The sequence below is a fragment of the Nicotiana tabacum genome, chromosome 8 (genome assembly GCF_000715075.1).
Source record: "Nicotiana tabacum cultivar K326 chromosome 8, ASM71507v2, whole genome shotgun sequence".
Classification (NCBI taxonomy): Eukaryota; Viridiplantae; Streptophyta; class Magnoliopsida; order Solanales; family Solanaceae; genus Nicotiana; species Nicotiana tabacum.
The window spans coordinates 75156735-75184254 of NC_134087.1; the positions used below are offsets into that span (position 1 = coordinate 75156735).

The window sequence follows — 27520 nt, forward strand, 5'->3', positions numbered from 1 at the left end:
GATATCTTCACCAAAGCATTAAGTAGGGAACATTTTGAAAGAAACAGAGTGAAGTTGGGATGCTAAAGCCCAATTGAGAACCTGATTCCTTATCATTTGGCTATGAAACTCACCTTCAGATAAAACTAGCTAAAATATTTTCTGGCCAAGTCTAACTCACTTCAATACCGCAGGTAAACACACATAATGAGTATAGAAGTTGTAAATGCAGTACATGGACGAGAAAAGAGGATTGATACTTTCAAATAACAGGTCAAGAACCTGGTTCTTGTACCAAAGGTGAGTAGTTCTGTGCATTCTTTAATACATGTCTTAAAAAGGTACAAAACACAACTGCTATGTCATCTACCTTTTCAGATCATGTTGTCACGTCTCTTCACTTCAAATCATTCCATCTCCCTCTGAAACGTTGCACTTCTCCACGCACAACCGTCGTTTCAAAACCGGTCCCTATCTCTCTCTTCATAATTATCCATCCTTAATAAAACCCTCTTTTTTCTCCACAAACCATAAGTCTTCCATTAGAACTTCCTAGAGTACTTTCACTCCATCTTTTCAATGGCCGATACAAACTCCGATATCCCTGCCTCAGTCATCCCTGGTACTGAAAAATCTATGGAGTCCTCCGTTCCCTCTGAGTCTTTTATAACCACTCCTACTCTCCCTACTGAAATCACCCCTCACCTAGATTCCCCATCTCTCTTCATTTCAGAAACCCCTAAAATTGTTGATTCGTTCTCTCTATCTTCTGAGGTTCCCACTAATCAAAGAACAAGTGGAGAACAAGGTCAAAGCCATGAGGTTGTAGAGGGTTCCACTATTGTTGCTGTAGATTTCGTGGTGGCAGTGGTGCCGATTGAGGAAGAAAATGTTGTAACTATCTTTGTGGTATCTGCTGACGGTGTCCTTTATGAGGTAATTTCTCAGAGAAATGAGGTGCAGGGTATGGGGGAAGAAGGAGCCATAGTGACTATTGAGGACGTTGCACTAGCAGAAACTACTGGGCCCTCACATGAGGCACCTGATCCCTCTCCGGAGGACCCAGGTCAGGGTTCTCATTCCCAGGACAGTTCTGCTCCTGCATTTGCTGTTGTGCCTCTAGACATTCAAGCTCCTAAGATGAGGTCCAGCGATAAGGAGGATTTAGACAACCTCACTCTTGATGCGTTCATAATTAAGCGAATGGTGGTGTCCACTCCTGAGTCTTCCACCAAGTGACCTACTACCAGGTTGCAAGCTAAGGTGGACTACGACTTTGCCCTTCAAAAGAGCAGAAAAGGTAGTAAGAAGCAAATGACGAGGTTGGTAAAAGATAATGTGCATATATGTGATAAAGCGGTTCCTATGGTAGAAGTGGAAGAGGAAACAACAGAGGAACCTGGTTCATTGGTGAGACGGTCCCAAAAGAAGAAGAAGCCTGCTTCAGTAAAGAAGGCATGGTTGAGTTTCAACGATGGGGGCATCTATTCCAAATAGATGCACCTAAGGTATATGAGGATGAGGTTCAAAGCTTCTTTGCTAGCCTCTTTCCCATTGAGACCGACCACATTTGTGTTTTGGTGAATGGAGTAGATATCGTGTTCGATGTAAAGTTGCTTGGGGAAATTCTTAAAGTCCCTACAGTTGATGTGTCCAGTGTGAAGGATGTGTGTCAGTATAATTTCCAAAATGCCATGGTAAAGGACAATGCAAAACAAAAGGGGGACCAGATCCACAAGAAGGCATTACTCCCTGTTTATCAATTGCTTTTCGAATTGGTAAACAAAGTTCTATTGCCTCGTGATGAGAGGAGGTCCATGACTTCTAAGTCTGACCTATTTTTGATAGAGCAACTGGATAGATTTACTCCTGTAAGCCTGCTTGCTATTATGATTGAACACATGCAAAAAGTATCAACCTTCAAGGATGGTAATCATGCCCTTCCTTACGGGTTTCTACTTACGCGAGTGTTTAAGTTCTTCAAGGTGCCGCTGGGGCAAGGCAAGGTAGGAACTAAGAAGCAGACTTTCTCATAGACAACATTGAAAGAATGCGAGTGCATAGAAAAGAATGGGGAGGGGGGGTAGGAAGTACATCAACCTTCTCACAGCTCATTAATGCTCAAAATAGTGCAACTGAGGAGATTCGCCGGTTGAAGTCTAGGAATGCTATCCTGGAAAGTCAGCAAGCCCAAGGGGTTCCGACGTCAAATGATGAAGTAGCTCGTTTGACAAAAGAGAATGTTGATCTCAGGGTGCAAGTAGATAACCTGAAAGCAGAACTACTCAATGAGCAAAAGTCGGCCAATGCCCGAATAGACCTAGTTCTCCAAACACTTGCTGCAGCCTCCAAGCCCTCTACTTCTAGTGCCCCCTGAGTACCCCTTCAGTGACCAGTTTCTGGAATGTTCTTTTAAGTTTTTTCTGGAATATGTTTTGTTTTCTTTTTTTTGATGTGGTTGGGATGAAACAGTACTACTCCCGTTTTTAACAGTCCAATTTTGCCTCTGCTTTTTAAGCAAAGGCATATATTTTTATCAATATAAAATCTATCCTCTTTTGTTATCTCATTGCTTGAATTTTATGAATCTCTTCTCCATCATGTTGTGTGCACATATGTGGCATGAGTTAGCTCGGCTAGACTTCTTTATGTTGTTTGACTGCTGGTGTCTTTTTAATGATGCTAAAAGGGGGAATAAATAAATAAGTGTAAGTGGAGATAAAATGATTCAAAAAGGAAGGCATAAAGTCAGAGGGAACTTGTGATCTCTTGTTACTTTATCTGGTTCTCCTTGCTCTAAATACACGTTATCAATGCTTAAGTTTGTCATTATCAAAAGGGGGAAATTGATAGGTTTTCAATGTCTTTGCCTTATGTTTTGATGATCTAACAAACTTACTGTCAAGGACCAGATAGGGAACCTGACACACTTGGGCTACACTGCAAGTTAACGGATTCCAGCTAAATGTGAATTGCTATAGCTTCAGGAGATAGAGAACCAAACAAGGACCTGATACCCTTGTGGTTCCCTCATAGCAGTACGAAGTCAATTGGACACAACTGGAAGTGACGTGACTGCCTGCACTATTTTTGCCTGCACTGCACTGCTTCAAGTGGCCACTTATCTTTTGACCAACTAAAGTGCTTACATCATTCAAGTAATGTCATCAAGGTGTATTAACAAGGAGTTTATATCAAAACATCACTTGAACACTTATGATATTCACTCAAGCCTTTTACAAAACTGTGAAAGTAATTCTCACGAGCTTGAAGAACAAAGTTAAACGCTACTACGGACCAGTTTCTAAAGTTAGTATTTTGTTGTCCTTAGTTGAGTTGTAACTTTGTGATTGTTCTTATTGTATCTCTTAAACTACTTAGCCAGAAGCGTTGATTAAGAACCCTCTTGTAAAATCCGTAAACTCTCCAAGTTTATGTTTTGATTAGGTTTAGTCATAAGTTAAAGTCTTTGTAACTAGAGAGTGACAAAGTGGTTTGTGGTAAGAGTATCACAAGTTAGTTGAGTTGAATTCTTTGTAATGGAGTTATTACAAAGTGGCTTGTAATAGGTGTTTACAAGTTAGTGAAGTTGAAAGCCTACAAGTGTAGGTCGTGATTTTTTGTCCCCTTGAGTTGAGATTTTTTCACGTAAAAATCCCGTGTCTTATTTACTTATTGTTTTATTAGCATTCTCAGTACAACCTCATAAAGGACCAGGTACTTTACTGTTTGGTGGACTCATACAAACTAATAGTTCTTCAAGCAAAAAGATATTACCTTGTAATAATAAATACCCTTTGGAGTGTGGAATACGGTAAGCTTTTCTTCTTTTGTACCATGTGAATTTGGTTATAGCTCGACGAACTGCCCATGAAAGACATTGCCTCATAACTAGTTGTAGCATCGATCATAAGCTCTGCAATAGGAATTCATCTTTGGGACACGCATTGTTGAGATCCCTAAAGTCGACACACACACGAATCTGGCCATTCTTCTTCCTTACAGGGACAATACTTGAGAACCATGTTGGAAATTTAACTTCACCAATAAATCCAGCTTAGATGAGTTTGTTAAATTAAGTCTCAATCAGGGGAACCAAGTTCGGTCTAAAATGCCTTTGAGCTTGCTTAACCGTACGAGCACCATTCCTGACTGCAAGGTGATGGACTGCTACTTTGGGATCCAAGCCAGGCATCTCTTTATAACTCCAAGCAAAGACATCCCTATACTCCTTGAGTAACTCAATATAAGTGATTTCTTCATCAACTGCTAGTAAAGAACTTAGATAAGTGGGCCTTGGTTCCTCCTTGAGTAACTCCTTCTTCAAGTTCAGGCGGAGCATCCTTTACATTTTCATCTTCTTGAGGGTCCCCATCTTTGAAGAATATGTGATAATACGGTGAACTATCCTCCGATTTCTTGTCATCTACCATTAAAAATGAAACACCATGCTCGCCTTGTGCAGTAACATGATACGAAGAACCCACACTTTCTTCATCTTCATCGCGTTCTTTAGTGTAGACCACAGTGTATGGCTTTACCTTTATTGCCTCATCACATGAAACCATGACTTTTGTTTGTCGCTTCATTCTAGCAGGAACCCGACTTTGGAACTCCTTAGAGATCTTCTGGATCCTAGGCAAAATGGGTATTCTTGTATTTTGATAATTTCTCCACAACTTGTTCCCCTTCTTTAATGGACCCAATCTCTCAAATACGTAAGTCCTCACAATTGATTTTCCAAGTCGATCAAAGATAGAAGGTCTGTTAGAAGCGGTAGATTCATCTTCTACAGTAATATAATTATTGCTTGCCCTTCTTTGGTGATGCACACTGGTGAGGGTTGTTTATATCCCAAACCTTCACGTGGTTGCCTCGTAGTAGCTATTGATGGGAGCTTCCCTAACATTGACGGCTCATTGGGATTGTATCCAACCTTTTCAAATAACTTGTAAGCATTAGGATCAAACCTTCATCCGCACGCTTCGTAGGAAGTGCTATATCTTGTGGCGAATTTTGAGACACAGACTTTCTAAGTAGCTTCGAGGACAACTTTATTGCCTCAAAGATCAGAAGAGTTAACCCCTTTACATGTTCATTTGGAGATTGGATGATTCACCTTTCTCTTTCTCCTTTTTAGGGACATAGTGGAGCGTAGAAGTCACTTTCTTGCCGTAAGACACCATATTCCATCTATAAGATTTATTTGAGTTAGGGTGTACCTCCTTAGCAAGAGCTTTGGCATTACCAGTAGTTACCTCAGCTTTTTTAGTCGTGGACTCGTCATTCTTGCTCTTCATGACATCATCAGCTTTTAGCTTCGTCACAGTGTAGTTCCTCAAGTAGAACTTTTTATCGGCAAAGTGTGGATCAACCTCGGTGAATGGATTATCATCAGTAACTATCTTCTTCTCAACTTCACCCTCATAGTACTTCAAACAATGATGGTAGGTAGATGGAACCACTTTATTCTCATATATCCAAGGCCTTCCAAGCAAGACGTTGTACGAAGTTTTTGTATCGATCACATGTAGCCATGCACTTGGTTGCATATCTTCAATGGTGATTCTCAACCTGATCGCGCCTATGGCTCTTTTATCCCATTGGTATAATCCTTGAATCATCAAACGAATTTCCGAGAGTTCGTTCATAGGAATGCCAAGTTCTTTCACAGTGCGAATTGGTAAGATATTCACTGGGGATCCTCCATCAACCAAAATTCGGTTTACCCTTTTATCACACATATAGCCAACTAGGTACAATGGGCAGTTATGAGGAGTGTCACCTAGTAGAAGCTCATCATTGGTGAATGTAGCCTTTTCCTCGCAAGCATTAACTTCTTGATAAATGGACTCGATGAGCTTTTCCGAAGATGGTGCTAGTGGTAGTTCATCACTCTTTTCTTCCCTTTCATCAGCATTGCAGCAAAAGGCCTTAATACCATCATAGGAAATCTTTGTGCGGAACCAACTTGGTAAGAATTCCTCAAAAGTCACTGGATCTCTTGGCTTTTGAGGGTGGTGCACCTCCACTCTAGCTTTCTTCAAATGCTTGACAGGATTCTATTTCCTTAGCCTTTTTACCATCATTTTCCTTGTTGGTTGTTCTATTGATTCTTTTCGTGGGCTTCTTTTGTGGCACCTACAACTTGTCCATTTTCTAACTTCTTGCTTGTCATTTCCTTTGTGTGGCTCATAGATGGGCAGCATTTTATTTTCAGCGGAGGTCATGCTCAACTCCATGTCATGGGCACGAGTCTAAAGTTCTTCAAATGTGCTAGGCTTGATACTTTGCAAGATGTCGTGCAGTCCCCAATGCATGCCTTGGATGTACATCTCTATGCCAGAAGTTTCACTAAGCATGTCTTTGCATTTGAGGCTTGCATTCCTCCAACGATTGATAAAGTCAATAACTAGTTCACCCTTCCGTTGACAAGTACTTGTAAGTTCCACCATGCTCATTGTGTGCCTTGTGCTATAAAAGGGATTAAGAAACTCTTGCTCTAGTTGATCTCAGCTATCAATAGATCCCACCTCGAGGACCGTATACCAATCAAAAGCATTTTCTTTTAATGAGCGGACAAACTGCTTGATGATGTAATCTCCATAAAGCCCAGCATTGTTGCATGTCTCAACGAAGTGCACCACATGTTGCTTTGGATTTACTTTATCATCAAACTGTTGGAACTTTGGAGATTGATAGCCAGCAGGCATCTTCAACATGTCAATCCTTGTAGTGTATGGCTTTGCATATGTAAGGGAGGACTTGGAAGAAACTTCATACTTATTTTTTATAGTCTCTTCAAGGAACTCTTTTAGTTGATTGATTGGAATCATCCCTTTAGATGAGACATGGATAGCCTTAGTGAATGCTACTTGTCTTGGGGGAGAATCACTCTTTGAAACTTCTAGGAGCTTTCCAGGTGCATGGATAGATTCTTCTTTCATCAAGATTCTCACCCTATCTGTTAACTTGTCAATTCTAGCATCTTGATTTTGCATGCACTCGTTCAAGCCAGTAATTGCTTCTGCCAAGTTTGCTAGTTGCTCCTCCACAGATAAAACGTTCGTCACCATTGCTTGCATAATTGTTGTGGACCATTAAGAGTAGCATGTATTGTCACATGGATTGATCCTCGATTGGCTCACGCTATGCGGTGTAAGCGCGGAGGATCCATTACTTGAAGCATCAACGTCTTCCTTCACAATAGATTTCTTTGATCCGGAGAGGTCAAGCAGAGCAAAAGTTTTCTTAATCTTTTCAGCAACATCGCTTCCTCCTTCGGGTGCATTTGTAGAAGATCTTGCTCCTTTTTGAGGATGAAGATCCGAAAACAAGGATTGATGTGGATGATACTTGGAGTGCTTGTTATCCTAAAGGGCTTGCTTTGCTCCTTGTAGTTGGTCCAAAGCTTCCAAAGGTAACATCGAGGATACTTTCCACATCAGCATAAAACCTGATATTAGCAGCCTTGGTAGAAGTTGATCTGAAGTTAACTTTCTTTGAAGCCATTTCGATGTTCTTGAATTTTAGTGATTGAAAAATTGAATGAGGTAGAGATTGCCCACTGGGCGTGCCAGAATTTGTAGACAATAAATTACGTTAAGAAAATATTCGAGATAAAAAAATATTGCAACAATTGTAGTATTTTATTTCAAGCAATATGAGTATTACAATCTCTATAAATTCTCCGATTCTTCTTTTCAATAGTAAATAAAAGAGCCTTTGAGCTTAATCTTAAATTTTATTTTATTTTTAATCCAAGTGTTTGAGGTTTGATTTTGATCTTGATATATTTTTAATCCAAGGGCTTACAACTTGTTCTTGAATCTTCGTCTTGATCTTTTAATCCTTAGAACACTTGAATGTTTGTAGCTTTTAGAGAGATCTGCCACGTTTGATCCACGAGCTCTCTCTTGATTCTTGTTATATGTCTTTTCTAAGTTATGAAGACTCCTATTTATAGTTGTGAGATAAAAGAGTTGCGATGAGAACAAACTCTTTTTGACCAATCAGATTGAAGCATGACAAGGGCGCATTTGATTGGCCAGAACATGTTACTTGAACATATGGCACGATTTCACTGGCCTTTTAATTTGACTTGGCATGCTATGTCATTTCAACACGTGCCATGTTTTTATTGGCTCTTCCGTTTGACTTAGCATGCCACGTCATTTGACATGAGGCGACAAACTGGACCTTTAAGAATATGACTTCCTGGGCTAAATAAAGTAGGCTCATCATTTATAGGCCAATTTATAGGCCAATTAAATGGCATAGCCCAACCCATTTGGACATATTCATTAAATCCATATTTATTGGATTTAAATAATTAAACCAATTACATTAGCCCATAATATTTTTCTTGGACCAAAATATATTTAATTTAAGATTAAATTCAAATTTCTTACGGATTTTAATTTAATCAAATTTAGTTGCCTACAAAAACTATCCTCACCATAATTTTATATTTTTCAAATTATTCCTTATTGATTAAAATATTTTTTTTCTTTTTTGTTTCTAGTTTATATATATTGATGTTATAATGTAATTGAACGCAAATGATGACAAAGTAGATTGTTCAGTTCCAAACTGGGCTCTTGGATTTATTGGCTACAAAATGAAGAGAGTTCTAGGCTGGAAGGTTGAAATATTAGATACATGAATCATGTATAACTTTTCAAATTCGTTTTTTTGACTTTTCGTTTGTTTTGCTTCTTTCGATTATCAATTCTTTTCCTAAAAAAAATTATTTATAATTTCTTTTATTATAATTCCCGAGTCTTTAAAACAATTATGAAATTTGATTTGTGAAAATTACGTACAGATAAGTAACAAATTTACAATTACATCGCATAACTATATATGTTACATTGAAGCAATTAATTTAGTATAAAATCCATAAGATAATATTGTGCCTGGTTAGCCACATGAAACAAGAACAATTGTACATAGGTAATTCTTTTGTTAAATGTAGAATAATAAATTATTAAGTAATGCATGAATTTATATATTAGTTTATGAAGGATAGAATGTAGAACAAAAATATAGGTATTAGCAATGTGGAGTAATTTATGTACAATAAATGCATCATTAACAATCATCGCATAACATTTTTTTCTTTATTAATTACCCCATAGATAACTAGTAAGTGACGAAACAAAGTGATATTAGAGCAATCAATCTCATCATATTCAAGATAATAAAGTGTTTGGTTAGCCTAATAGAAGAAACTCATACGGTGAAAAGAAAGAGAAAAGAAGCCTTAATTGATGCAGGGCTTATGGAAAAACTTATGTGGAGTATTTTACCATCACGACTTGACATTATATCTATTGCAAAGTTGGTACGCTAGCAAGGGACAGAATAAAATAGAATATGTAGTGTTGAATTCAATCTAAAACTCTTCCGAATAGGCGAGGAATCAGTGACCGCAAGCTCCGCTGAAGCAAATTAGTCACCAATGCAACATTTGGTCAGTAATATTAAATAAAATATGTATTAAGTTATGTGAAATATATATTATTTATACAGAACAATTCAATACGAAATTAACTATTTAAAGACAGAAATATCATTTTAAAGTAAGTAATTTATGAATAACAATCTCTTCATTATTCACCGCTTAATATTTTTTTTATTATTAATTATTGCATAAATAGTTTCAGTAATATATTTCCACATAATTACTATTAGTAATACCAAATTACCAGTTAATACTACCAAGTCTATCATTCTTCTTTTAGAAAAACTTGAAACATTCATTCCCCAAAGTTCCTTTTCGGAAGTGTCCATTCCCTTTGGAAGTAATTTTCTTCGTATTGATTTCAACACCACAGTACGCAGCTGTGCGTAAAGCGTTAAGGAAGAGGAAAGCCAGCGATGACAGTGGCAGCAGGAATTGGATACGCTTTATTAGCACTTGGCCCTTCTCTCTCCCTCTTCATCGCTGTTATCTCCAAAAAGCCCTTCTTGATTCTCACTGTTCTTTCTAGGTAATCTTTTGTCTCTACTGTTCACTTTTGATTCAGAGTTGCTTGTTTATTCATCTTATGATATGATTACAGTGATGATATAATTGAGAAATTGGGTGCCATTTCTTCTTCTTCTGGGTGTGGTAAATGCAGACATATACTTGTCATGTCTTTGTGGAAATTTTGGTGGTCTTTTTCTTTCATGGGTGTGATTTGGTCAAAGTAAATGCAGACCCATTGTTGTCGTTTATTCCTTAAAATTGTTTTCCTGATTACTGGGTGTGATTGGTTTATGGTAAATGCTGACATAGTTGTCATTTTTTCTTCTTTTCATTATAATACCAAATCCCTTTGTTGCTCATTCCCTTTTTCATTTTCCTTTTCATATGTACTAAGGATGACTATATGAACTGCCGCTGTTACATTTTCACCATATATGATATTTTTATTTTAGTGTGTGACAATTTCATCTAAAATTGAAGCCATTAGGTAGCACATTTATATTTGCTTTTATGTCTTCAACATGCCCCTCTAGTGCTGACCTGATTCTTTTTCATGGCCAAGCACGTGGAAAACCTTTTTGATTAAGGGTGGCTTTGGTACCATGTATGACCATCTCATCTAAAAGCTTAAGCCGTGAGAGAATTGTGTTTTGTCATTTTGTGATGTGGCTGTGTTGCTGGTTAGCAGATTTCCATACGCTAGTATTATCCACTTCTGATTGTTCAATGTGAATAATTAGTTCTTTCTTTCGCTTTTTTGGTAGTACATTGGTATGGCTTATGAGCCTGATAGTACTGTCAGCACTCTGGAGGGCTTTCCTTCCACTGAAAACAGCAGCATGGTGGCCGTATACAATCCTCATACTCACTTCTGTTTGTTTTCAAGAAGGGCTTCGTATTCTCTTCTGGAAAGTTTACAAGTAAGTCGGCATATAACAAATGTCTTGTGTATACTTTTCTGTCTGTATTGGTCAAACTAGTTGTAACTGAGTGAAAGCCATAGGTGATTTAGATCACACTTAAATTAGTTTCTTTTCAGAAAATCTGTTTGAAGAGTAGTAGAAATGCAAAATAGAAGGAAGAAAACTTGACCTTAATGCCATTTGATTTACTTGTAGCTTTCCCAAAAACATTTGGAGTTTTATACGCATCATTGATTTGATATGAAAATGTGAAGGACCTAGTGTTTCGCTATGTGGATCAAGGTAAGATGTGATATGTCACACTCTGATAATCATCTGAAGTAGCCTTTGACCTATAGAGCTAATCCTTGTATTTCAATTACATAGTTTCACATGAATTGCTTGAGAAAAGAATTTGTTGAAGCCAATAAAGTAAATGAAATACAGAAAGGAATAAAGATAGTTTCATTAAGACGTCCGCATACTTCTCATGAGCAGGGAATGCTCCATGTTTTCCTTGTTATGCTAAACAGACTTGGTGTATAGCTATTTGTTTGATACCCATGCCCGCAATTATCTAGGATGCGTGGCCATGATTTCCATGTTTGAATGGGTGCGTGGTTATGGAAACTCGAATATGAGGAATCTAAATTCATTTAGCAAATGTGATCAGGAAAATTATTTTTGTGAATAAAAAGTTGGTACAAAATCCTTTTGCCTATATTTTACTGGACTAGACCACAACAAATTATCTATCCTTCTCCTCATCCCCTCTCTTCGTTTTGCCTTTTCTTACTTCAGCAGAGCTCCTCTATTTGTCGTTGTTAATCAATTTGGCAAAAGTTAAAGAACTTGAACCAAGTTATTATATCTTATTTCTTACTTGAATCATCACCCCACTTGTGGGAATCCATTGGGTTGTGTTGTTGTTTACTTGAATCATCCTACAGCCTTGTCGTGTCATGCCGGACATGAATGTTTTGGTCAAATTCATGCTTGTCTATCCCAATCTCCTCGTAGGTTGTAATAGTTGGTCTTTTGGGAGAATTAGGTTGTGATTTTATCTCCAAGCAGAGAATCTTCTGGTGCCATAAACCTAACAAACATGTGGTTGATTATATTAATCCATGAGATGTCTTTTCAATTTTATGATTTGCTAAGGTACATCCACTTTAGCTATATTTTCTTTATGTAACTGAGAAATCTCATGTGAGTTAGCTGGCCTAACCCCAATTATGCTCACAGGTCTGAAACTAGGCCCCTCTACCCCGCTCCCATTAAATACTAGGCTTCAGTCAGTGGCCGGATTCAAACTTGTGACGTGTGTCTAACCCACACTTCCAGCTTTAGCTAATTTTTGAACTCCTAGTCATAATGACTCTAAAAGTACTACCTTTGTTCCCCATGAAACAATGCTTTCTTCTTCATTCCATACTGAGAGTGGTCCAATCCGCATTTTCCCTTCGTCACATCCCCATGTTTCTCTACTTTCAGCTCGAAACATCATTGCGGGACATGTTTTTCTTTTTCATTTGAAAATTTCCTTTGGGACTGAGGTGTTGTTGTATTTGAAAATTTCCTGCTGCTTTTGCTTGGTTATAACTGTGACCTCAAAAGACTGGTTATGATTTGTTGGGAAGAGCTTTTATGGCTTCCACTACTTTATCCTACTGTATATGTTGAATTTACCCTTAACTTTGTATTCCATGTTGTGTTATGTCAGGAAGCTGGAGGATATATTGGACGCATTTGCTGACAGGGTCTCTAAACCTCGTCTCTTTATAACGGACAAGATGCAAATTGCTCTTGGTAGAATGCTGAAGATATTCACGTCTTTTTGGTTTCTAGTATTTGGTTTTGATACTTTTGCCATCTCCCCTAGAATTTACTGGTCATAGTTTTCTTTTCTCAATAAAGTACCTTACAGGCTAGCCAAAATCAGTTTGGTCATTGATTGTTATATGAGCTACTTCTACTAGATGGTCCCAAGTGTTGAGTGTGAAAATAAAAAGATAGAGGGATTTGCTTTACAAACTAACGGTAGTTAGCTCGATATAAATAACCTCTTTTACAGTTTAAACTGTCAATAGATATTCTGTTAATTATAATAAACATCTTTAAGGGTCATTGTGATTCTGAATCCGCGACACGTTGAGTCAAAATAGTGTTGCTGCAGTGTTGCTATTTGCTAGTGGGAACACTTTAATCTGGGATTTTATCTGTTTTTACCACTTTCCAGCTCCGATTTGTTTCAATTTTCTAGTACTGTTTTGATCTTTTCATTTCTGGTAATTGATAACGTGAATTATCGTTCTGCTATTAGATATCTGTTGTAGTTACTGATATTCTTTCCGTTGATCTTCTGTTAATTTCTGATATGTGTTTACATGCAGCTGGAGGTTTGGGACATGGTGTGGCTCATGCTGTGTTTTTTTGCCTTGGCCTTTTGACACCTTCGTTTGGACCAGCGACATATTATGTAGAGAAATGCTCAAAGATACCCTTTTTTCTTGTTTCTGGTAAGAGAAATCTGTTATTTCTGAGTTCCTCTTTTATTCTTTTGGAAACAGCTTCCGAGTACCTTGTATTGTTGATCTTTAGTGATCTTGCTATATGTAAAAGCGTTTTAGCACCAACCCAAAACTTTATTGACAGTGAATAGAGTAACTTAGGACTATAGAAACCTCTTTGGATATCCATACACAACTAATAAGGTTTTATTCTTTAACACCCATCCACACGTGTAACTCGGTTCTAGAATACTTGAACACTTTTTATTTTTATATTTCATATTTATTTAATTTCTTTTAAAAGAAGATTCAAGAGGGGAACTTGTAGTAGAGAGAGAGTAAGCTCAATAGGCTGAAGAGTCAGCCTGGAGCAAAGCTATTGACTCAATAGGTTGTATTCGGAGAGAGAAGCCTAGAGCTTGTTGATGGGCTAAGTTGAGATAGAAGTGCATATAGCGATGTAATAAGTAGAGAGAAAGTGCATCTGACGACGAGCTTTCCTATAATTTTCGGCTCCCTTTTCTTGGGGCTGCCATACTGTTTAACTTAAAAAATAGTGTGAAGAAGGGAATAGGGCATGTTGATTTAGTGTTGCTTAATACCTATATGGTTATGCAGTCTTAAAACACTATTTGTATTCTAAATTGCAGCAACTATAGCCCTTGCATTTGCTACCATCCATACTTTCTCCATGGTTATTGCGTTCAGTGGATATGAAGAAGGAAACAAAGTGGACCAGTGTTTTGCTCCTGTTGTTCACTTAATTGCTGGCATGTTGGTAAGTATATCTAGATTGAATTCACACCTTGTCTCACTTGTGTATGTGAAATACTTTTTCCTTAGTTGTACTGTATGTTAACTGTGAATAATACTTGATGTATCCAAAATAAGAGTTCTCTTGGTTTTGACAATCTAGTTTCTACTTTTCTGGGAGAAGGACTCAGTATTTAAACATACTAAGTTATCTACTCAAACATTGGAGAGGAATGTTTAGGTACAAAATCTTTTCTCTGTGCTTGAAAATTACCATAATGTGCAGTCAAAGAGTTTCTTAAACCTTTTTGAATTACTTTTCTTTGCATAAGGTAGCATCTAATAAGTTGCTGACCAATACAAACTAGAAAACAGCATTTGACCTAGACGAACCACTGGAGAGTGGGAAAACCTTCCATGCCAATTCATAGCACCCACCCTCCCCAAAAGGAAAACTAGAGAAGTTCAAATACCAGAACCTTTTTCAGGTTGAGCATGATATGTGCAATATTTTCAACTCACAATTTGTCCAATTCATGTATATCCTTTGTTTGGAGTTTGACTCTGAAGTAAAATCTGACATCGAATGTCTATGAACATTCTTGAATACCACCTTCGCTCCAGCAGATATAAGGTGCAGCTGGAACTCAGGCTTAAGAATCAGCTATAGCAGTAGCTGTCTGCCCTGATTATATGGATTGGGTGCAGAATTGAGAGATGATAGTAGCCTCCATCTAGAAATGGAGAGAAACAGCTAACCAAGTAAAGCTAAAGGGATTAACAGCTTTAACTTCCTGGCATAGGAAACCAAGAAAGTTCGGGGCTATTTAAAAGGAGCTTAGTGCTTTCCTAATGAAACAAAGTGAACTTCTGCTACCCTTCGCGAACAACATGATTTTCATATGCATACTTAAAGAGTGCATCATGCTTTATTACAAGAAAAAGACACACCAAACCTTTAGTTCAGACAACCAACTACTGAGCTCAATTTATTAAGGATCTGGTAACCAAAACTTTCCTAAGTCGGATCTGCTTATTTTTGGAGGGCTCTAGCATAAGATCAAAATAGAAGCAGATAATTTCAGCAATTAGTGTAGCTTCTGAATTCTTTCTTAGAAAAATGTCCAAGTCCCATCATAACAAGTTACTCACATTTCTTGGTTACTGAGAGTTGTAGCTTTTACACTTTTCATGCATGCATATCTTTTAGCAAGACAGAATTCGAAATAGATTCTACAAGATAAGGAGAGATAAGCTAAAAGGAACTACCCTGATTGGCGTACTTTTCATATCCTGATTCCTCAGGCAGTAAGATCTGCCAAAAGAGGTTCATTTCTCCTTATTGGTTTGAGATCAGTGACTTGACCATACAATTCAATGCCAGTTGCTCATTTCATTAATGGACTGTTGTTCAAGTTTAGTAATTACAGCGAACTTCATAGACTTACTATTTTGAAGAAAAACTCAAGCGAATTTGAGTGAATTTTGATTAAATGGCGATTTCAGGATCACTGTTGCTGACCTTTGGTTTGTTTTCAGACGCTGACAAATCTTGCATTTGGAGGCTGCATGATTGGCATTCCACTTCTCCATTGTGTAGCAATCGTGACCTTGGTACATTGCGGAAGGATGGCATGGAGGAAATTGATAGAAAGCCGAAGCAGGCAATGAAACTTTAGCAATGGCCACTAAGCAAGGATAACCATTATCTTATGCTTGGTGAGTGACAAAGATTAGTAGTATATTGTCTAATGCACGGAGCATTTTAGTAGTGTATTGTGTCACTGGAACTGTATTCTTGTACACAACTGTGAAGTCATGAACCGCCCCTCATCTCTCCCCTTAGCACGTTAACACCCCCCCTACCCCCCCCCCCCCACCCCCACAAAAAAAAGTCATTGCAACTTTTGAGAAAGGCTCCTCTGCTGCATTTCAAGAACCTTGAGTTGAAAAAAGAAAATCTGGTATAGAAGGATGGACAATGGGAAAGTTGAAGAGCAAACAAGAATACAACTTCCTTGAGCTATTTTGTTAATTATATATGTACGAGAAAAAACAGCAGGTGTTTAATCAGCTTTTCTTAGTTGTTGGCTCTTCAGTTATTAATCTACTCCGTTATTATACAGAAATGGTGGCTGCCTTTCCACTTCTCCTTTCTGCTGATACATCTTAGCAATAATTTTAGGTATCTTCTGTTCAGTTGAAAAACAACAACACCCTATCTCTTTAAAAGCTGATCATCAACTGCAACTAGACTAAGAATCCTATTTTTACTATCACGTATTTTTCTTAGTTTCATTCTCTTCTATTTTTGTGGCATTACGCTCTTTCCACAAGTCCTACCAAATTTTTAATCAAAAACTCTTTCAAATCTTTTACTGGAGGCATAACACTGTTTTTCTTTTCAAAATAACAATGGTGTTCGGATTAGTTTACTATACCCTGGCTATTTTACTGAATACATGTTCTTATCAGTATAACTGTATAAGTATTGATAACTTTGTCCACTAAAACTTTAGGCGCGTGGGAATAAATCGTTGGAAGGTTCAAATTATCATCCTTGTAGAAAATAAGATTTGCAATTTGTTTTGATTTTGATGAAAATAACATTAAACATTTGTTTCAACTGTTTATTTTAAACTTTTATAATCATAGTTTAACGATCATATGATTAAACCGTGGGTAAGGCCTCACACATTGGTTGCTAAATTACATCCTTTTTGGTACAATCACCTCTAGGATCCTATAAATGTATAAACACCAGTTCATTCATTCAATAAATATTATTACAAAGTATTCTTTTAGATAGTAAGGTTGTTGGACCCAAATTATACCATATTGGATGGAACACTAATATAAATTTAGGTGTTATTATATAAATGTGGCATATATATGATTGCATCAGTTTTCACTTTTTTGTCCACTTTCGCTGGAAAACAAGCAGTTTCTGTAATGCATGCAAAACAACAAACGGCAACCAAACTTTTTACAGGGTGTCCACAAATATTTTCTATATTAAAGAGGATGTTGTCATAATTTATTACTATTTATTTGAAATTTCTTTGTTGAAATGTTGAGACACGGCAAAATGGTTTTATCTGATGGGATGTTGGACGTTATAGAATTATCATATCATTTCTATTCCTTCTAAAAGGGATTATTTACCACTAAATATTATTTTAAAATTTAAACCACTGTCTTTCAAAGTTAAAAATGTTTATAAAAGTTTCAAGAAACTCACTGTCGAAGAAAATTCTGACTATATTAATAGCGTCATATATATATACACACTCCGGATTTTACTTTTTCTTTGTTCTTTTTTATTTTCTTTGGGAAAGGACGAGTGCCCGGTACATACTTTTTTACTGGTGTTTCTTAGCAAGATATAGAAGAAAAGAAAACCAAGAACAAATCACACTTTGCCTCTTAAGGTGGACTTATCCAAATATTTCTCCAAATTTGATTTCATTTCTCTTTTACTTATTTCTCTTGTTCACTTGTATATAACTTGCTTGTCATAACAAAAGACATTTTCAACTCTGGTACAATTACTTACTAATCAATCTCAAGCAAATTCTATTCAAATCACTCTCTAGAGACACCTCAATTATTTAGAGTTTACAATTTAAAATTGTAATGTTTCGAGTGTTGTCAAAGACTCAAATAATCTACGCTTAAGTACTGATGCTCAAAAAAGCTTAGAGAAAGCGCTTCACCTCATTTAAGTTGTGTTTCAGTGTAGGCAAGGCATTAAGGTGTGTGCTTCATTACCCATGAGTTCTATTTTGAATTGACCGATGCTAAACGACAAATATTATCGGCAAATAAGTGTATAAGTTGTTGACGAAGACATTAGAAATGTGTTTATTTCCTTTTTCTTCAATCACGTATGTATTTTTATTTTTTTTCCTTAGTTGTGCTTTTTGTTCTGATAACAACTAGGTCGGGAATCCAAATTAGAATAAGACTTTGAGAAGTAAATGCGGAAGCAATAACAACAAGGAATTGAACAACTAGAATTAAAGAGATGAAAATAAAGGATATGAGAAAAATTCAAGGAAAGAATTCCAAGAACTTCCAAGAAAGCAAGTTCTATCGCTTTGACAAGATCAAAGTAACAACGTCTTGATTTATGGAAGAAATCAAACGCCTTTACTTAAAAAGCAAATCAAAACAATAGATTCGGATCTTGACCGCTTTACGAGTAACTTGAGACAACAATTAATAACTAGTATTAATCGCCTTCTAAGAATACCACAAAGGAATCAAAGATATCATAAAAAAATAAGTAATCTTACTACCTTGAACTATGAACTAGTAAAGGTTGAAAGATAAATCTCAAAGTACAAGTAACAAAGGTTCAAAAGAACTCTCAAAGTATGTCTCAAAGTATGATATACTTAATCAATAATGTAGTCTCTTATGAATGAGAAGAACTCCTTATTTATAGGAGTTAAAAGCCCTTAAAAATAATTTAGGGGGTTGCTAAAAAGTCATCTAAATTAGGTAGGAGGATGTTAGGGGTTACAATAGCCATCAAACTTAGGTAGGGGGCTCCTAAGAGGTAACAAAAGCCATCAAAATAAAATTAAGTGGGGGGCGGCCAAATCCTTTTGGGGCAGATTTGGGCCTTAAAACTACTAGTTTGGGCCATTGGTTTGGACTCCAATTGGGCTCCTTTTGAAACACCCCCTTTTGGACCTCTTTAAAGATCATTTTAAGCCCTTTTGGTGGACTTCAAGGGCTGATTTGGTGACCCAATCTTTCTCCCCTTGGACTTCAATTTGGACCACCAAATAATTGTAAAACTTGGACAGTTCATCTCCTTTGGGCTTGAGCTCTTCCTCTACAATTAAAAGCTTCTTTATTTGCCATTGAAGTCCAACAACCTTAGTTTGCAACTCTTTAGCTTGAGATCTTGTAAATGACCTTGGAGCTTCCAAAACTCTATCATCTCTATCATTGTCTTTAATTATATCCTTATCCTTGATGCTATCATCCCCCCTTTCCTGAAAAGAATTCGTCCCCGAATTCGATCCTACATCAAACAAAGATAAGTCAGCAATATTGAATGTGGCACTTACTTAGAACTCACCAGAAAGGTCCAACTTTTAAGCATTGTCTCCAATCCTTTCAAGGACTTGAAATGGACCATCTCCTCTAGGATGCAACTTTGACTTCCTTTTGAAAGGAAATCTCTCCTTTCTAAAGTGAACCCAAACTAAATCTCCAGGTTTAAAAATAACTTGCTTTCGTCCCTTATTCTTTCTCAAGGCAGTTTGCTCATTTTTCTTCTCAATTGCAAGCGTTGTTTGTTCATAATTTTTTTTCATCATCTGAGCCTTTGTCCTACCATCAAGATTAGCCATATTATTAGTTTGTAATGGTAATAAATCAAGGGGAGTGAAGGGATTAAAACCGTAAACAACCTCAAAAAGAGACATACCTGTGGAAGAATGGATTGTTCTGTTGTAAGCAAATTCAATCATAGATAAGTAATCTTTCCATGAAGTTAATTTACCTTTCAAAACAGCCCTCAACATGTTTCCTAAGGTTCTATTAACTACTTCAGTTTGTCCATCAATTTGTGGGTGACAAGAAGTAGAAAACAACAATTTAGTGTCTAACTTCCCCCAAAACACACGCCAAAAATGGCTCAAAAACTTAGCATCCCTATCACTAACAATAATTCTAGGTATACCATGAAATTTGACAACCTCTTTTACAAAAAGATAAGCAACATGTGAAGCATCATTAGTTTTTAAACAAGGAATGAAATGAGCCATTTTGGAGAACCTATTTATCACAACAAATATACTATCCTTACCATACCTTGTTCTAGGCAAACCTAACACAAAATCCATAGAAATATCAATGCAAGGTGAAGTAGGAATATGTAATGGTGTGTAAAGACCATGTACTAACACTTTAGATTTAGCTTGTTTACATTCCAAACACTGTGCGCACATTCTTTCAATATCTTTTCTCATTCCAGGCCAAAAGAAAATTTTTTGCCAGTACGTCTAGTGTCTTTGGGAATCCAAAGTGTCCCATAAGCCCTCCACAATGTGCTTCCCTTACAAATACTTCACGTAAAGAGCAATTAGGAATACACAACTTATTTTCCTTAAAGAGAAACCCATCTTGGAGGTTAAACCTCTCAAAAGGACTCAACTTACAATCTGCAAAAAATTTGCCAAAATCAACATCATTAACATAAAGTCCCTTGATTTGATTAAATCCATTAATTTAGAAGTCAGGGTAGAAACTAAGACATACCTCTTTGAAGGTGCATCAACAACAATATTTTATTTCCCTTGTTTGTAAGAAATTACATAAGGAAACGTTTCAATGAATTCAACCCACTTAGCATGCCTTCTACTAAGCTTACCTTGACTCTTCAAGTATTTCAAGGATTCATGGTCAGCTTTAATGACAAACTCTCTTGGCCACAAGTAATGTTGTCACGTGGCTAAAGCCCTTACCAAAGCATATAACTCTTTGTCATAAGTGGAATAGCTCAATGTGGCTCCACTCAACTTTTCACTAAAGTAGGCAATAGGTTTAGAATCTTGTATCAAAACAGCACCTATTCTTTGCCTGAAGCATCACATTCAATTTCAAAAGATTTAGAAAAATTAGGCAATTGTAACAATGGAGCAGAACATAACTTTTCTTTCAACAAGTTAAAAGCATCATCTTGTTCTTTTTCCCATTTAAAAATCTTATCCTTTTTAATAACTTCAGTTAAAGGAGAAGCAATGGTGCTAAAGTCTCTCACAAACCTCCTATAAAAACTAGCAAGTTCATGAAAACTCCTAACTTCAGTTATACTCTTAGGTTTAGGCCATTCTTTTATTGCTTTTATTTTCTCTTCATCAACCTCAACTCCTTTAGAACTAACTACAAAACCCAAGAAAATCACACGATCCACATAAAAAGTACACTTTTTAAGATTAGCAAATAAAATTGCTTTTTACGAACTTCAAAAACTTGTTTTAGGTGTTCTACATGCTCTCCTAAAGTGTTAGAAAAGACCAAGATATCATCGAAGTACACCACAACAAATTTTTCATGAAAATCCTTAAAAACATGATTCATTAATCTTATGAAAGTGCTAGGTGCATTAGTCAAGCCGAAAGGCATAACTAACCACTCATAAAGCCCATATTTGGTCCTAAAAGTAGTTTTTCATTCATCTCCCGGATTCATTCGAATCTGATGGTAACCATTTTTTAGATCAATTTTAGAAAAAAATTTGGATTCATGTAATTGATCCAAAATGTCGTCAAGACGAGGAATAGGGTGGCGATACTTTACCATAATCTTATTGATTGCTCTACAATCCACGCACATCCTCCAAGTTCCATCCTTTCTTAGTACCAATAGGACGGGAACAGAGCAATGGCTCATGCTCTCTCTCACAAAGCCTTTCTCAAGCAACTCCTCAACTTGCCTTTGAAGTTCTTTTGTCTCTTCTGGATTACTCCTATAGGTTGGCCTATTTGGGATTTGTGATCCAGGTACAAAATCAATTTGATGCTCAATGCCACGTAAAGGTGGCAATCCATCAGGAATATCTTCTGGAAAGACATCTTCAAAATCCTGCAAAAGAGAAGAAATACTACTTGGCAAAGAAGAAGTTAGCAACTCAGAATTAATCAAAGTCTCTTTGTAAGTAAGTAGTATTATGGGCAGTCCCTCTTTTCTTGCATTTAAACACTCTTTGGCTTTTATATAGAAACTCTTTTTTTTTCTTTCCTTAGCCTCTTTCCTCTCACTAAGACTGTCTATTTTGTCATGCGAACCCCTTTTTATCTCTTCTCTCTAATTGTTGCCCTCTCTCTCTTTCTCTTGGCCTTCACTTTTTTTTTAATTCTTGGCCTCCTTTCTTTTCTTTTTCCTCAAGCTCACTTTTTATCGCTCCCCTTGGTTTTCTCATTGTTTCCCTCAATCACTTTGATCTTCAAACACTTGAGAAGGAGATAAAGGTGCAAGAGTAAATTTCCTGCCATTTAGTTCAAGAGAATATCTATTCTTTCTTCCATCATGAAAAATATTCATGTCGTACTTCCAAGGACGAGCTAGTAAGATATGACAAGCTTGCATAGGTATTATGTCACAAAGAATATCATCCTCATATCTACCAACATTAAATGAAATCATGCACTGTTTGTTTACTTTTAGTTCACCACTATCATTTAACCATTGGAGTCTATAGGGAGTAGGGTGTTTCATGCATGAAAGTCCCAATTTTTTCACAAAGTATGAACTCACCACATTAGCACAACTACCACTATCAATGATCATAGAGCAAGTTTTTCCCTTTATCCCACAAATCAACTAACTCATCTATTGTTACATATTGTTGTAATTCTACTACAACAGCTATTTTCTTATTTAAGCCATTTAAAAACCTAGCCATTGTAGCCTTTTCTTCCTCTGCACAATTAGCTTGGATCATAGTCATATCCATAGCCTTAAAGTACTCATCCACAGACAGGGACCCTTGCTTCAATGTTTGAAGACATTATTGTAGCTCTCTTTGAAAGTGTGATAGCATGAATCTCTTCCTCATCACCCTCTTCATCTCAGCCCAAGTAGCAACTGGTACTTGTCCTTCTTGCAATTTGTCCCTAGTAAGCTTTTTCCACCAAATAGCAACATAGTCAGGAAACTCAACAACAACAAGTTTAACTTTCTTACCCTCAGAGTAGTTGTGACAATCAAATATGGCTTCAACTTTTATCTCCCAATCAAGGTAAAAGTCTGGGTCCCTTATTCCCTTGAATGATGACGTCTTCATTTTTATACTACTTATATGGTCATCTTCTACTCTACCTCTTTGTCCCCTCCTATCTTTTCCCACCCTATCAAAATCAATATCATTAAAATCATCTATAGGGTTTTCTTGATTTACAATGGGAGCATGGGGTACATTTCTCCTAGCTTGGGGGCTAACAATATTTTCCCTCATAAGTTCAGCTATTGTATCATTTTGATCAGCAATGGTATCCCTCATCTCTTAGAGTTGCAAATTCAACCTTTCAAATTGTTGATGCAGAGCTTGCAAGGTAAAATCATTTCTTGCTTTGATTTCAGCTTCTTGGAGAACGCTTCGTTCATCATCACTACCTGTACGCGACATCTTTTAAAAAAGTATAAATTGTATCACAAAAATTAGCTTCTTTTTTCTCTCGGAATAACCTTTGAACAAAATACTTTATAGATTTATAGTTAAACCCAACTTGTATGAAGTTCTTAGTAGTAAAATTCAAATATTTCTTTGGGAACTAAAAAAAACCAAATCCTAGAACTATTAGGCTCGGTTGAAACAAGACACGAACAAAAAAAAAGGATAAATATGTAGATTAGAAGAGTAAGAAAATCTAGGATCCCCTTTTCTTGTTTCCTTTGCTAACTTTTGGAAACAAATTAGATACAAAAGAAATTTTTTTGGAGAGCAAGCAATTCTATATATATATTAAAACTAATTTTCGTTTTTTTTTGTTTTTTTTTTAATTTCTTTTTTCTTTTCTTTTCTTTGCTCTTAGTATTCAAGAAATCCCAAAACTTACCACGAAAGAAATCTTGATAGAACCGCTCTGATACCACTTGATAACAACTAGGTCGGGAATCCAAATTAGAGTAAGAATTTGAGAAGTAAATGCGGAAGCAATAACAACAAGGAATTGAACAACCAGAATTAAAGAGATGAAAATAAAGGATATGGGAAAATTCAAGGAAAGAATTCCAAGAACTTCCAAGAAAGCAAGTTCTATCGCCTTGACAAGATCAAAGTAACAGCGTCTTGATTTATGGAAGAAATCAAACGCCTTTACTTAAAAAGCAAATCAAAACAATAGATTCGGATCTTGATCGCTTTACGAGTAACTTGAGATAACAATTAATAACTAGTATTAATCGCCTTCTAAGAATACCACAAAGGAATCAAAGATATCATAAAAGAGAAGTAATCTTACTAACTTGAACTATGAACTATTAACGGTTGAAAGATAAATCTCAAAGCACAAGTAACAAAGGTTCAAAAGAACTCTCAAAGTATGATATACTTAATCAATAATGTAGTCTCTTATGAATGAGAAGAACTCCTTATTTATAGGAGTTAAAAGCCCTTAAAAATAATTTAGGGGGTTGCTAAAAAGTCATCTAAATTAGGTAAGGGGCTGCTAGGGGTCACAATAGCCATCAAACTTAGGTAGGGGGCTCCTAAGGGTAACAAAAGCCATCAAAACTAAGTGGGGGGGGGGCGGCCAAATCCTTTTGGGGCAGATTTGGGCCTTAAAACTATTGGTTTGGGCCATTGGTTTGGACTCCAATTGGGCTCCTTTTGAAACACCCCTTTTGGACCTCTTTTAAGGTCATTTTGAGCCCTTTTGATGGACTTCAAGAGCTGATTTGGTGACCCAATCTTCCTCCTCTTGGACTTCAATTTGGACTAACAAATAATTGTAAAACTTGGACAATTCATCTCCTTTGGGCTTGAGCTCTTCCTCTACAATTAAAAGCTTCTTTATTTGTCATTGAAGTCCAGCAACCTTAATTTGCAACTCTTTAGCTTGAGATCTTGTAAATGGTCTTGGAGCTTCCAAAACTCTATCATCTCTATCATTGTCCTTGATGCTATCATGTTCTAAAGCCCACACTTAAGTTGCTCTTTGCACTTAAAGCCCTAATTGATCTAAAGCACTTTTTAGAGCTTTTCGCTTTTGCAACATTGAGTGTTCCTAACGGTCGTCTAATCACTATTGTTTATTCAATTATTTTAGTCAAACTAAAGGATTAGAAAATTATTTTGGTAATTTGAGTTATTTAAGTCCAAGTCCGTCCACGAGTCTAAATGAGATTTTGTCGAAAGTTCAAAGGGTATGGAATACGGATTCCCGGGAACCCAGTAACTCTTGCGTAAACTCTGTATTTATATTAAAAAAATTTATTAAATATTTGTAAATATCTAACTGTGAACCCAGTTATATTGCATATTAATTTGAAATTACGATAGGAACTTATAAGCCTCAAATCCTGGATCTGCCTCTGTCTAAATGAGATTTTGTCGAAAGTTCACAAGTTATTTAATGAGAAATTTTCATAAAGTACTATCTTTTAGTGGTAATTAGTTATCTATAGATACCATTTGCTATATTATGGATTGTAGATATGTTTTCTGTTGTTATAAGATGTATTAGATGTATTTAAGCTACTGTATTCATGAATACAGTAGCAAAAATAGGCGTGAATCAGGAAAGTCCAGCTAATCAGTTGTTGTATTCGAGTATATTCGACTGTATTCATGGCGTGAAACATGGGATTACAGCTGAACAGATTATTGTATTCGAGTATATTCGACTGTATTCGTGGCGTAAACATGGGAATACACTGTTTTTAAACGAAAAGTGAATCAATTAACATAATAGACTCCTAATATAACTCAACAAACTCAATTATAACACACAAATTTTGTATTTCCAGTTATAAAAAGATTCTCAATCGAAAAACACCCCAAAAACATAGCAATCTTCAGAGAAATTATATAATACATCTGAATACATAAATTATATTAATTAAAAAAATATGAATACATTCATGGAATATAGCGAGACAGTGAATACAATGAAATAAATAGAATACATCGGGATATATTAAAATACAATGAAAAAAATAATGAATACAATGTAATACATAGAAAACAGCGAGATACATTGAAATACAATGAAAAAAACGACAATGAATGCAATGAAATACATTGAAAAATGTTAACAGAAAATTCAAGTTGTTCAGCCCCCAACTCCGTCGTTTTTGTTTAAGAACAACCCTAATATCGTCTCGTTGAAGCAGCATCAGTATCCAGTAACTAATCCTTACAATTATTGGCTTTCGGAAGTATGTGTCGACCCTTGGTTTCGGAAGCATCGAATTACCTTTCTTTCTTGTACTGGGATGGAGTTTCAACACTTGGTTTCGTTCTTGCTATTATCTCCTTCATCTTTCCTCACTTTTGATTATTAGAATGGAGGAAATCGAGGGGACTAGCCACTTCTCAGTTGGCAGCTTTTTCGAATTACTTTTCTTTTACTTTTGAGGGAATATTAGAAATTTGAGGGGAGAGAGAAAAATAATACAAAGCTTATTTTATGGCTTAATGGTAGGAAGTGACTATAAATAGATATTTGGCTATAAGAAAAAACTATAGAATATAATTTTTTAAAAGGATATTTATTTAAAATAAATAAGGTATCAACCTTTGTTATAGGAGGTAACTAATCCTTATTTAATATCTACTCAAAACGTTATGATAGATAAAGGGTATATCAAATAGTTATTATAACCAAATTCTTGACTAGTTTCAGTTGTTAAACTTTATTTTATTTCTAACTTAAATTTGATTATATGCATGACTTGATTAGGTTAACCGCACCGTAATTTCAGAATGTATACATAGTAGTTTACGTACTCTTGAGATGAACTAAATCTAAATTAACTTAGGTAATAAGCAATTGAATAAAAAAAATTATATATATGAACATGAGACATTTTCTAATTAGACTTTTATTTATTTTTTCCAATTATTGAACTTCTATTCATGGATGGTATTAATGGGTTAGTCAATTCAATCAATGTACGCCAATACCATATAAGACCAGAATTGGGTCTGATCAATGTTACAACGTGAAATACATTCACTATCTTTTTAGTCTCGTGGGACCCACGACATATATGAATAATGAATTCATCTATTTAATTTTTTTAATAATTCCCTTTATCCATGTAATCTTTTTAAAAGAAAAGCTCAAGAATATTCACAAAACGCTGGTAAAGTTCCTGAATTTTTCATAGTTGCAACAATTAAGGGCCCGGTTGGCCATTAAAAAAAATTACTTTTATTTTCGGATTTTTTTTTCGGAATTAGTGTTTGGCCATGAAAATTACAAATTTCACTTGAAGTTAAATTTCGAAAATTTGAAAAACTTTCAAAAAACTGTTTTTCAAAATTTTCACTTTAAATCACTTACAAAAATTCAAAAACAGCTCCAAATTATATCCATATCTGGACACATCTCTAATTTTCAAATACTATTTTCACTTGAAAAAAGAAATTATATTTTTTCCGGAATTTCACAATTCTTATATCCAAACGCCTTTTAAGTTTCAATTCAAACTACTAGTAAATACTCGATATTTCTTCTGTTTTGTCGGATACAAATCGATAATCCATTCTTCTTGGTTAGTATGAGTTATGACCAACAACAACGACACAACAACATACCTGGTGTAGTCCCATAGGTGAATCTAGGAAAGGTAAAATATATGCAGATTTTTTTCTTGCCTTTAAAAAGCAGAGAAGTTATTTTCGAAAGACCCTCGACTCATGAAAGGGAGAG

At 35.9% G+C, this 27520-nt stretch overlaps 1 protein-coding gene across 2 annotated transcripts; it reads left to right on the top strand.

Moving 5' to 3' along the window:
* Positions 1–9727: 9727 nt before the first annotated feature.
* LOC107832141 (gamma-secretase subunit APH1-like) lies at positions 9728–16272 on the top strand. 2 transcript variants are annotated; one of them, XM_016659947.2, is made up of 7 exons: positions 9728–9974; positions 10720–10875; positions 12581–12666; positions 13251–13376; positions 14018–14145; positions 14284–14361; positions 15660–15787. In XM_016659947.2, the coding sequence occupies exons 1-6, from the start codon at positions 9862–9864 to the stop codon at positions 14359–14361; spliced, it is 687 nt and encodes a 228-aa protein (XP_016515433.1). In that variant the 5' UTR covers positions 9728–9861; the 3' UTR covers positions 15660–15787. The 2 variants fall into 2 exon arrangements, with proteins under 2 accessions (XP_016515433.1, XP_016515432.1); XM_016659946.2 differs by lacking the exon at positions 14284–14361 and having other exon boundaries at positions 9732–9974; positions 15660–16272.
* Positions 16273–27520: the final 11248 nt, after the last annotated feature.